The sequence below is a fragment of the Glycine max genome, chromosome 20 (genome assembly GCF_000004515.6).
Source record: "Glycine max cultivar Williams 82 chromosome 20, Glycine_max_v4.0, whole genome shotgun sequence".
NCBI lineage: Eukaryota > Viridiplantae > Streptophyta > Magnoliopsida > Fabales > Fabaceae > Glycine > Glycine max.
The window spans coordinates 35,471,361-35,483,443 of record NC_038256.2 but is presented as its reverse complement, the minus strand read 5'-3'; the positions used below and the strand labels follow the sequence as shown (position 1 = coordinate 35,483,443).

The 12,083-nt window shown below is 30.8% G+C and overlaps 1 protein-coding gene and 1 long non-coding RNA gene across 2 annotated transcripts; one reads left to right on the top strand and one right to left on the bottom strand.

Moving 5' to 3' along the window:
• Positions 1 to 8,524: 8,524 nt before the first annotated feature.
• LOC100819661 (uncharacterized) lies at positions 8,525 to 12,083 on the top strand. The gene is made up of 2 exons (XM_026127293.2): positions 8,525 to 8,727; positions 10,090 to 12,083. The coding sequence occupies exon 2, from the start codon at positions 10,094 to 10,096 to the stop codon at positions 11,903 to 11,905; it is 1,812 nt and encodes a 603-aa protein (XP_025983078.2). The 5' UTR covers positions 8,525 to 8,727; positions 10,090 to 10,093; the 3' UTR covers positions 11,906 to 12,083.
• LOC121174283 (uncharacterized) lies at positions 8,710 to 9,209 on the bottom strand. Its single transcript, XR_005890264.1, has 2 exons — positions 9,075 to 9,209; positions 8,710 to 9,005 (listed from the first exon to the last, which is right to left on the bottom strand). It is a non-coding gene; the product is annotated as an uncharacterized lncRNA (long non-coding RNA).

Here is a 12,083-nt window from a genome sequence, read left to right as displayed (position 1 = left end):
TTCCAAAATTTGTGGTGTTACAGTTGCGCTATCTCTGCACAAACTTTTTTCTTTGTCAGGTATAAATGTTCGCCTAGGAAGAGTACACCGGTGCAAGTGACATGTGTTAATTGAATTACGTAGATACGTAGAATTGGTATAACTCATCATTATTTTCTGTCTTAATTTTTGATTCAACACTTTTTGGTAAATAACCTTTCATTTTCAGTATTTGGTTGAAAAATATATTTAAGAGCATTCGAAGTAGGTTAAAAATTTATTCTTTGGCCACCTAAAATTTCATTCAAACCTCTAGTGCTGCTTATCTACTTTACTAATATACCATCTTTAAAAAGAATTTATAGCATGTGAGGTTAAAATCTGAAAGAATTAAAATTTAATAAAATTAGCCTTTTGGTTCAAATAAATATCAAATTTAGAAGATATTATTAATGGGTGTAACTTCGGGTATGATCGGACTTAATTCCACCCTAAGGTGACACGTTACTTTTAAGTAAAGGCCAAAAAGAAAAGTTTGTCGATCTAACTCCTTTACGTAAAGTAGAACTGAATATAGAAATTAATTAAAAAGAAATAAGTCGTATTTGACTTCTTTTTATAACGATGATAAAAGAAACGATAAAAATTGAAAGAAAAAAAAAACGAACGCGTTTGTGTTAAATAAGGGGGAAAATATAATGGTTTACTTTTAGCAATTGAAAGCACTGATTATTGGAATAATTGGAAATCATATTTGTGAGCGCATGATTGCTCCGTGCCACATTTTGCTTCACAGCAAATCTATCTTCCTTTTTGTTGGGATAGAGTAACATGTTCTCATTTAACTTTTACTGCTCCAGAAATGTTATATTTTAAATTAGTTTTTGAAAAGGTTAAGATCTTACTTTCAATTGCTAAAGCATACAATTTCGAAAATTAGTTTTAAAAAATTCAAGCACGCGTGTGAATAGAAAAAAGTGGTGGAAATAAAATCACTGCTCAATTAGTCACGGAATGGATTGGGATCATACTATGGCTTGACTTCTCCCTCTCATTTGGATATTCTGAGATGCAAGTTGACTCTAAGCCCCAAAGCATGCGCAGACTAATTAGTGACGTAGGCCCTCAAATAAAAGATTTGAATTTCATTACTTAAACAATAATTAGCCTTTCATGAGTTCATCTATAAGTGTACCCCGTAAGTCTCATCGGTCCGATTTTGCCACCAAATTTCCCTCGATCGGAGCACCCTTTATTCCATGCATTATACTTAGCCGTTAAGCGACTCTAGTCACTCGCGATATGTGTGTCCGAGGAGTTCGAGACAAACGGATAGAATCATACATACACCCTTCTCAGAATATAGGATTGATCGGTTGTTGATAGATGTAAGAAGACGGATTACACTTTACATTTATACTAGACTAAATTTCCTCCCAAGACACGATTTAATTATTATAACAATAACATTTAGAGTTCGTTTAGATAGAGAATTTTAACTGAGGAAAGTAATTTATCAGAGAATTTGAATTTATGTAATTTATAATTCATTATTTGGATGTTTTTTTTATGAAGAATTTAAAATTTTGGAATTTTAAAACAAAATTTTAAATAATTAAAAATTTGGAATTTTAATTTCCTTCTAAAAAGTGAGAAATTGAAATTTTCTTCTTACAGTCTTCTTCAAGAAACTAAGCTCCTAAAATATCGATAGGATGTGAGCATAGAGGAATAACTAGTACACCAATCATATTTTTTCTTTTTTTCATTCATTTTTTTCATCCTCATAATTTTAATTTTTTTTTATCCAAACACTTGAAAATAAAAAAATTTCAAATTGAAATATTCGAAATTCTTAAAATTTAAAAATTCTCAAAATTTTAAATTTCTCCATCCAAACACATTCTTAATTTTTGTGTCAAGAAAAGTTATTCAGTTCATAAAAATCAAACTCACATCCTACAAATACCCCCACAAATATGTAAATTCAAATCTCATTAATGATATGGGAATTTTGTTAATAGGTGATTAATAAATATATCCTTAAGCGTTGATTTAACCCTAAAACATATTTTAATCCAAATGAATTCTTAAAATTCAACCCACCTTGACGAATAAAAAAAAACCTAATATTTTACACGCAAATTTAAATTTGTCCACCTCTTGTGTATTAGTGTGTGTCTCTGTATAATGACTTATTGTATCGTATTCCTTTCATCTAGAGCTATAATGATTAATTCCTATTTTAAATGCTGATTTGAATGAGCTCATCATATTACTTATAGATAAAGAATAAAATGCAAGGATACATCGTGATAAATAAGCTCTTAGTAAAACTTTTGGTATGTAACGCTACTTAAATAGAAAAACCAATTCCATTATTTGTCGGTTTGTCTACACATGCCAATTTTGTCCTGTCTTCTGAAAATAATTCATGCATTAAATATGCCACAAACTACTAATTCGGTCCATGTTTGCGTGGGAACGTATCCACGATGCATTGTTTGACCAGCCACTGGGCTGTCTTTGTTGAATGCACATAACCATATATATATATTTGAGACTTGACTCATGATGTGGAATGTAAGCAAATTAAAGTCCCTATTTTGTATTTATTTTGTAATTATCTTTTTATAGTATATTTATAGAAAAGTTGTATACCAAAAATTTTCAAAAGAAAACAGTTTTAATTTTTTTAAAAGAAAAAAATAATTTTAAAAAATAGTTATATCATAATTTAAAAAAAAAAAAAATCCAATTTTAGCATTTAACTGGTATAAACTTCAACATAGCTTTGGAAGTTAAGATGCAGAATGATAATTATTGATTGAGATAAAAAGGTAAAACATTAACAAATTCATAATATATTTCTTTTAATTTTAATTTTTATTTTTTTAATTAATAGTTATTATTCTCCAACTTAAGGATGTTCACAGATACAGATAACTCACAAATCTGATCTGATCCAAAGAGACCCAACCTGTAATATATAATTAAATTTATTATATAAAAAATAATTAAATATAAAATACTATATTTTTAATATAATTTATTAAATTAAACTATCGATGATTTTTTTTTTCGTTTTTTAGCTTCTGTTTTTATTCTTATCATGATTTTGTTTATATTTTTGCATGTCAATGCAATATTTTATTTTTCTAAAATTAAAATTATATTAATATCGAAACATTTATTCCATTAATCAAAATTAACATGATTTGATCTCTTTAAAAAACATTTAGTCATTATGGATTTATTTAGGTAAAAATAAATTGTTGTTATAAAAATTTTAAATTTTACAAAATAAAAATAGCAAAAGTTAAATAAGTACACGCGAAGTTCTTGGACTGTCTGTGATCCCTCTCAATTGCGAAAGTACGTTAATAGAACTTCAAATTATAATAGTTTTAAAAATCTAAATACTTTTTATAAGCTACGCTACCTTTCTATTTTACGTGCTGATTCGTTTAGATACTTTTCAAACATGGATCGGAAAGGATATTCTTCGCCGTGTCATAAATATTATCGAACAATTAGTTTACAAATTATATTGCATATAACATTCAAGTTTCAACTTAGGTGGACCCACCATTCAAAATTTCCCACATTTGGATTTTCTCATTGACATCACACTCATATCATGTTCAAATGTGCTATAACTTTTTCGGGGATTTTGATTTGAATTTAATTGTTTATTTAATTCTTGTTGCACAAATTTTTATACATGCTATTTTAATCTTTAGTTCCTTTATATAGTATTTTTAATCTCATAGAAACTTAAAATAATTAAAAAATAATATATACATATATATATATATGGACTAAAGGAAAATATTTTTAATATTGGAACTTAAAAATAAAGTTTGTATAACTATATAAATCAAATAAATAATTAATTTTTATAGCTTAGGCAACCCAAAAGGCAACACGGGAAGCGTAAGTGTATATGTGGATTGGACGATCAAACTTTAGAAGTCCAGATTTTTGAAAATTATAATTTCTAAAATCTAACTTTTTTTTTCTTTGAAACAATTTCCAGAAAGAGAAAATAAAGTAGATTTGTATGCCGGTTAGTGCCATTGACCAATAATATCCTAATTTCCTAGTCAAGAATGATAATCAAACTGCTGACACGTGTACAACTTATAAAATAACTTTATATGCTTTCAAGAAAATCAGATAATTCATTCAAAAAAAGAAAAAAGAAAACCATATAATAATTAAACTTATCAAATTTACACAAATAAAAAAATCATTAATTATAAAAGATATATGTGAAAAAATAATTAATATTATATTAAAAAAATTAAAATAATCATTATTTTAAGATTTATTTTTTTCTTCTCTTATACGATAATTATTATAAAATGAAATAAATAATTTTTAATTTTTAATTTTTCACATTGACAAACAAACAAGTAACAATTTAGAATGTAGATGGGAGGAAAAGTCAGGATAACTTTCTCTCATTTTCGAATATTAGACTAAATATTGTTGGAAATCAATGCTATGATATCAGTGTTGGTTCATCAATATTTCCCCAAATAAAATTATCAACTTTTACAAAGGATAACACAACAAAAATTACTTCATTGAAAAAATAATAACACACAAGAATTTAGCGTGATTTGACATCTCTTGTCTACATCCACGGAACCATTTAAAAATATTTATTATCACAAAAATGATTATTAGATTGTAAGTCACCTCCAAATAATATATCATTATACAAATCCGAGTACCACACTCAATGGTTATAAAAAATGATAACACTTTTACACAAAAACATTTTTCTCTCAACAAAGTGAGAGTGACATTGTTTCTCTAGAAACAATTTTTTTCACACATTCTTTTCATGTGTTGTGTTTCTCTAGAAATTCTCTTCTTTATTTATATTTATAATGAAGATTGCTACCAACTATAATAAATAAATTTTTTTGGAAGTTGAAACAAAAATAATTTCTAATGCATCCATTTAACTAAGGTTCATTTAGTAAAATGTAATTTTTCACTTTGTATTTAAGTTCCCTAAACTTTAATGATAAAAATTCAATTCTCAGTATACATATATTTTATCTTTTGTCTTGAAACTCTATAAATATCACAGTTTAGATTTTTTTCAATTGTTTAAAATATATTTATTAATTTAATAATTAACTTAACTTTTATAGTTTTTATATTTTAAAATCATAAAAAAATACTATTGAACATGTAGAAAATATTTTATTGTCCATACTAGTCCTACTTGATTAAAGTAAAATCACCTTCAACGAAAAATACCGAATAAATGTATAAAAACATCGTCAAAAATTTTGTGGCAGTTCTTAAATTGCAAAATTGTTTTTTTACAATCTAAACAATATTTAAGACTATTGATTAAAATAAAATAGATTTATACTAGTTAATTTATAGAGCTAGTAATATTTTTAAAATTTTAAATTATAAAAAATAAATTAAAAGTATTTTTTAAAACAAGTGACAAAATTTAGACCATCAAATTAATCCGATGGTCTAAAAATATTAAATTCACTGTGACTTTGCAGCCCAAAGTCATTGCCTCTCCCAACAACTTAACTATCTATCCTCAGAGAAAATATACTCAACCTCAACCATTTGAGAAGTTGTTGAACTGAAATCTCGATTTTTGGATATTCTGATAAAAAATCTCCATCTGTATATGGACATTTTCTTTACTGCATCTATATATGGACATAGTTTTTTCCAATGGGATGTTTTCAATACACATAGGCAAATACCATTATATTGGTATTTAGCTGTGTTATTTTCATGCATTAACGCAGGGGTATATATCTTTGTTGAAATATTATCTTCTATATATGGGGTATATATCTTGCTAGAAGCAATTGAATTTGAAAAGCATTATATTGCCTAAAAAAAAGCTGTGTTATTTTCATGTAAGGGGGTATATATCTTCGAGTCTTTCGGTGGCATTTATGCAGGGGTGACCACGAGTCAATTATGGGGCGGTGTTGTTTTATTCCTAGGTTAACGGTTATTTATTAAATGTCATCAATGATAAATACGTAGCTCTTAACCTTGCTTTTTGGTAGTTTTTGCCTTCCTATGTATTCTGTTTTTTGGTACCTCTGGCTATGGGTAATAACGTGGGTCTTGGTTCACTTCACCAACAGATTCACCTTGTCATATTTTTTTTTAAAAAAAATGTAAACATTAATAGGTGTTTAAGTTTTGGATTGTGACTTTATATTTTTTTTTAAAAAAAATTATAATGTTATTCAAAAATTAAAATACATATTTATTATTATTTTATAAATTTTATTTTTCTAATGCTTATAGAAAATTTTATATTAAAATCAAATTTAGGATAAATAATTGATTTACTTTTGATTCTTTAACTAAATTTGTTCCTCTTTAAAAAAATTAAATTTATTCATTTTGATTAATTTTATGAAATAAAATATTAATATTATCTTTTTGTTTTAATTTTTAGTAAATTGGCCAAAATTTTCAATCCATCATTAGAAGGCGGGTTAGCCACCTCGTCTTGTTTTTGGTGGATTAGTGACGGGTGACACAAAATTGGTCAAGCTGACCTCTTTATCACCGTGAAATTGGCTCATATATTAAATATTCTTTTTGTCTTTCCATAAAAAAATCCATTATATTGCTTTTATAGTGTTTCTAGAGGAAACATACTTCAAAAAAAACACTTCAAATAAAACAGCTTCTTTATATCCATTCACTAAAAAACTAATTACGTTAGTTTTATTTCAATTTTTTACTCACATACGTTATTCAATTTTTTAATATTTTATATTTTTGGACAAAAGGGGCTAACACCTCAAAGAAAACAACAAACTAAAAACCTTTAGGAAAAGAGTTCGGATAAACATCCGCAGAAACTTAAACAGAAACGAAGGAGGGAACCCAATCAAAGATTGATTTTTTAAAATTTTAGGTTAGTTGGATTTAAAATAAAATATTTTCTTTATTTTAATAAGATATGTATAATATATATCTTTGTTGAAATATTATCATCGATAGTGTTGAAATGTTTAAATTTTGTAGATTATTGATATGTGAAGTGAATCAGAGTCACCAAAAGAGGTAAATAGTGACCCTCATTAGATCAAGTGTGTATGTTTATGTTAACGTTGTGTTGTCTAAATCTTTATTCTGCAAAAGTTAAACGGATGAAAATATATTTTAATTTTTATGCTCAAAGAGTAAGAAAGTGCTTTCTCATACTTTTTCAAAACATGCCGTCAAAGTAAATCTAAATGTTGAAAAACTAATTTAAAATTGTTTTAAAAGATTGGAGTTTCTACGTATTATTACATGTTGGTTTTCTTGTAACTAAAGTTTATAGTACGTAATGCATCTAAATTGAAAAAACTAGTTTAAAACTTATCTAACTTGTATCTTAGTTTACACAATAAACTCAGTTTAGACTAAACAAATAGAAGCAAGCAACATACCATATTAGATACAAAGATTTTTACACTTGTTCATCCCTTATGGGCTACAGCAAGTTAGGAGTGATAAAATAGATCGTCGGAAATGGGTTGAGAAAAATGTGGGACAAGCCTACCTGTCAAGATTTTTTTTATTACAAAAAATGATTTAATATTTATTTTGACATTTTATACGTATATTTATTAATTTTTAATTATTTTATTTTTTGTCTAAATAGATTATTATTTAAAATTTAAGATAACAAATTTATTTTTTTAATAAATATATATTATTTAATATTTATAAAAGATAAAATTGATTGAAATATATTTATTATATTTTTTAATATTTTAATTTTAACGGATCAATTCGTTAATCTAATAAAAGCGGGACAAACGGACACTTTTAACCTATATTTAAAATGAGAGACAAGTATACTAACCCATTTTATCACCCCCTACATCCAGTCCCTACCTCCTGTAGAATTTCTATTCGAAAACATACCAATGGCAAATGTAGACCAATAAGTAGATATTGTTTCAAAATGAAAATATAAGAATGCATATTATATATAATTCTTTATCCAACTTATTTTTCTTCACAAATACCTTCTCTTGTAACTAATTTTAATTGAGACAGTCATATACTACGTGCGAGTAACTCTTTCAACAATAATTTAAACCATAATACGTCATGATGTGAAAAATTAATTTGTTTCGTTAGACCTAAGTTTGATTAATGCCTCATCCAACTTATTGCCATCACCACTCCATTTTAGATTCTAAGGTGAAAGAGATTCTGACACTGGCTTTGACTTTAGCATTATTCAGTCTTTTTTTTTATCTGCGTGGTATTCAAAGCTTGTTTGTAAGAGAGGTCTCTTTTATAATGCACAACTTGGACTAGTTGTCAGGCCTTGGTAAGTGTTGTTCACTCCGCCGAATTCAAAGCTACAATTTCATACCGCCTGGCTGGGCCACAAGTGTCAGATTCTTTACATTAATTTTTTGTTAACCCTCTCAAGATTAAAAATTATTTCCATCAAAAATTAAACTTAAATATTATTCTAATAATTCAACTTTAATTTCAAAGTATCAATTATATCCAATTACTTAGTTCGATAAATTATTTAGATGCGGGAAATAGATTTGTCCTAGTTGTTGGGGGGAAATTACTAAGAGTTTTCACGTTCATATTTAACCTAATATTGGTTGATGAGCTGAATTTGGAGAAACCACCAGGCTGAGAGTGAGAGGTGCATGAAGATGATGGCGTTGACGGTGGGAATGTAAGGCAAGTTTCCTACCGTGTGTAAGTAACCGTGACCTTTGGATCTAGGTGTTTTTTTAGATATATCATAGGCAAACATACACCAGAATAATTTTTATAATTTTTGTATTTTTTATTAATGGTTTTTTTCCAGCGCAACAACTTTTTCATGACCATCACCGTCGACCTTTATTTGCCGTCGCCGAAGACGATCTCCATCTGCCGTAGCCGGAGATGATTTCCGGCGACGTCGTTTTTTTCCTACTTTCCTTTTTCCATCTCCTCTTCTTTTCTTCAGCTGCGCTGATCCGAAGTCAGATCTAAAATGGAAAGCAAGCCTCAAACAACGATCCAAAACAACGGAGATTCAAACCAAAAACTAATCGTACCAAAATACTTTCATCCACGAAAAACCCCAGTCCCCAGATCTGAAGCGAAAACTGAAACCTTTCATTGACAAGCCAACCCCAGATCTGCGACAACCATCAAGAAATGTACAGTTGCTAGCTCTAACTCATCTTTCTTCACGCTCTAAATTGAGTGCTTCTCTTCCCGTAAGCTTCCATGGACGAAGGCGCCTTCGAAGAAGTTCCAAGCGGTGTGCAAGAGTATGATATCGGCGCCAGTGCTGTCGGCGTTGTTGACGATGGAAATCTGGTCGGCATGATCGAGATTGATGAGGTCCTCGGGATTTGAGATTGAAGGAAAATTATTCTGGTGTGTGTGAGCCTATGGTAATCCCACACATTTTTGAAAATATATATAGATCTAACGGACAATAGTTCTTTCCCACACTGGGAGACACCACGTGGCCCATGAAGATTTGATAAGTCCAATAGTTGACAAATGTTGAATGACAAAGGATACAAACAGGGCAGGCAAGACACCTATGACTATGATGAAGCCAGGTGCCTATAAATGACAAAGGATACAAATAGGGTAGTAGTACTAGTATGTACACGAAAGTGTGTGCGTCTCAATCTTTACCAAAGCAAAATGGTCAGAGTAATTTTTTGCAACCATTATCCACACGCCTAATCAAATATTCAAAATTTATTCTAATATTATTGTTTTAATATTTGATTAATTAAACTTTGTACTCATGTAGGAAGTCCTCGTCACTAATTTATAGTAATTTATAGTGATGGTGCAGTTATGATAGTAATTTATAGTAATAGGTTACTAATTGCTAATTGCTAATTGCTAATTGCTAATTGCTTTAACTGGAACGAAAAGTTACCATTAACCTTTTTCCTTTTGCCTTATCCGTATGTTATTCATTAGCGTGGAAAGAATATTTTTCTTAATAATACCAGTAGAAACAAGTAAAATGTTGAAAAGACAAGCAATGTTTCACTGTCTGCACATCTCTATATATATTTAATTATATACCCTCATGCACAGACACATGTACATTGACTTCAATTTGCACGCATCTGCACCTAGCAGAAATTGCTTGATATCCACAAACATGGCAATCAGGGGTGTTGATGGATGGCGAGACATGAAGAGTCTGACCGTCAACGTCATCACCGGGAGGTGGTTCGTGGTGTTCGCCTCCTTTCTAATCATGGCAGCCGCCGGAGCCACCTACATGTTCGGTCTCTATTCCAGCGACATCAAAACCACCCTCGGATACGACCAATCCACTCTGAACCTGCTCAGTTTCTTCAAGGACTTGGGTAGCAACGTTGGCATCCTCTCAGGCCTAATCAATGAGCTAACTCCACCCTGGGTTGTTCTGGCTATTGGTGCCATCCTCAACTTCTTTGGCTACTTCATGATATGGCTATCCGTCACTAAAAAAATAGCGAAACCCAAAGTGTGGCAGATGTGTCTCTACATCTGCATAGGTGCTAACTCTCAGTCCTTCGCCAACACCGGTTCCCTTGTTACGTGTGTCAAGAACTTTCCAGAAAGCCGTGGCGCTGTGTTGGGCATCCTCAAAGGCTACGTGGGTCTTAGCGGTGCAATCATCACGCAACTCTACCATGCTATTTACTATGACGACACAAGGTCTTTGATTTTACTCATTGGTTGGCTCCCTGCAGCTATTTCCTTTGCTTTCCTTCGAACCATTCGCTACATGAAGCCTGTTAGGAAGCCTAATGAGCTCAAGGTTTTCTACAACTTTCTCTATGTTTCGCTTGGCCTTGCTGGCTTTCTTATGGTCATGATCATTGTACAGAACAAAGTCGACTTCACTCAGAGTGAGTTTGGTGTCAGCGCTGCTATTATGCTCTTCTTGCTCTTCCTCCCACTTACTATTGTTTCTGTAGAAGAATATAAGGTCTGGCTGAGTAAAAGGCTCGCTTTGGTTGACCCCTCCCCGGTGAAAATAGTAACCGATCAGGTCATGAAACCGAATGAGCCTACTAACAATGGTAACAATTCAGTTTCCGATGACACAAAGTGGTGGGAAAATGTCTTTAGCCCACCAGCAAGAGGTGAGGACTATACAATACTTCAGGCGCTATTCAGCGTCGACATGTTAATACTTTTCATGACTTGCATATGTGGTGTTGGAGGCACGTTGACCGCAATAGATAATCTGGGTCAGATAGGAACCTCGCTTAGGTACCCCAAGAAAACTAGAAGCACTTTCGTGTCCCTAGTAAGCATTTGGAATTATCTGGGAAGGGTTTTCTCTGGGTTTGTTTCTGAATATTTTCTACAAAAGTACAAGTTCCCTCGTCCTCTTATGCTTACTTTGACTCTGCTCTTGTCATGTGTTGGTCACCTTCTGATTGCGTTTGATGTGCCGAATGGCCTTTACGTGGCTTCGGTGATTATTGGGTTTTGTTTTGGCGCACAGTGGCCTTTACTTTTTGCCATTATATCCGAGCTTTTTGGACTTAAATATTATGCGACTTTGTACAATTTTGGAAGCGCAGCTAGTCCACTAGGACTATATGTTCTTAATGTGAAGATGACTGGGTATCTGTATGACAAAGAAGCCAAGAAGCAACTTGCAGCATTGGGGCTTAAAAGAATTGAAGGACAGGAATTGAATTGTGTTGGGGTCCATTGCTTCAAGTTATCTTTCATTATTATCACAGCTGCAACTTTCTTTGGTGCCATTGTTTCACTCATCTTGGTGGCTAGGACAAGAACCTTTTACAAAAGTGACATATACAAGAGATACAGGAATGCAGCCACGGAGTCAGAAACTGAAATGGCTGAGAAAGATTCCAAACATGTGGTGCCAGCTCAGAAGTAGGACTAATGGTAAAAGATAATGTTGTTTAGATCAATGTTCAAACAAGAAATTAATGAATTAATAATGTGGTCATACATGTTAGACAATGTAATATGCAACATTATAGTTTGCTACATTTTCTTTGCCGTGATGTAACCTTTTCATTTTCTTTCCCACAAACTAAGACTATTATTACATA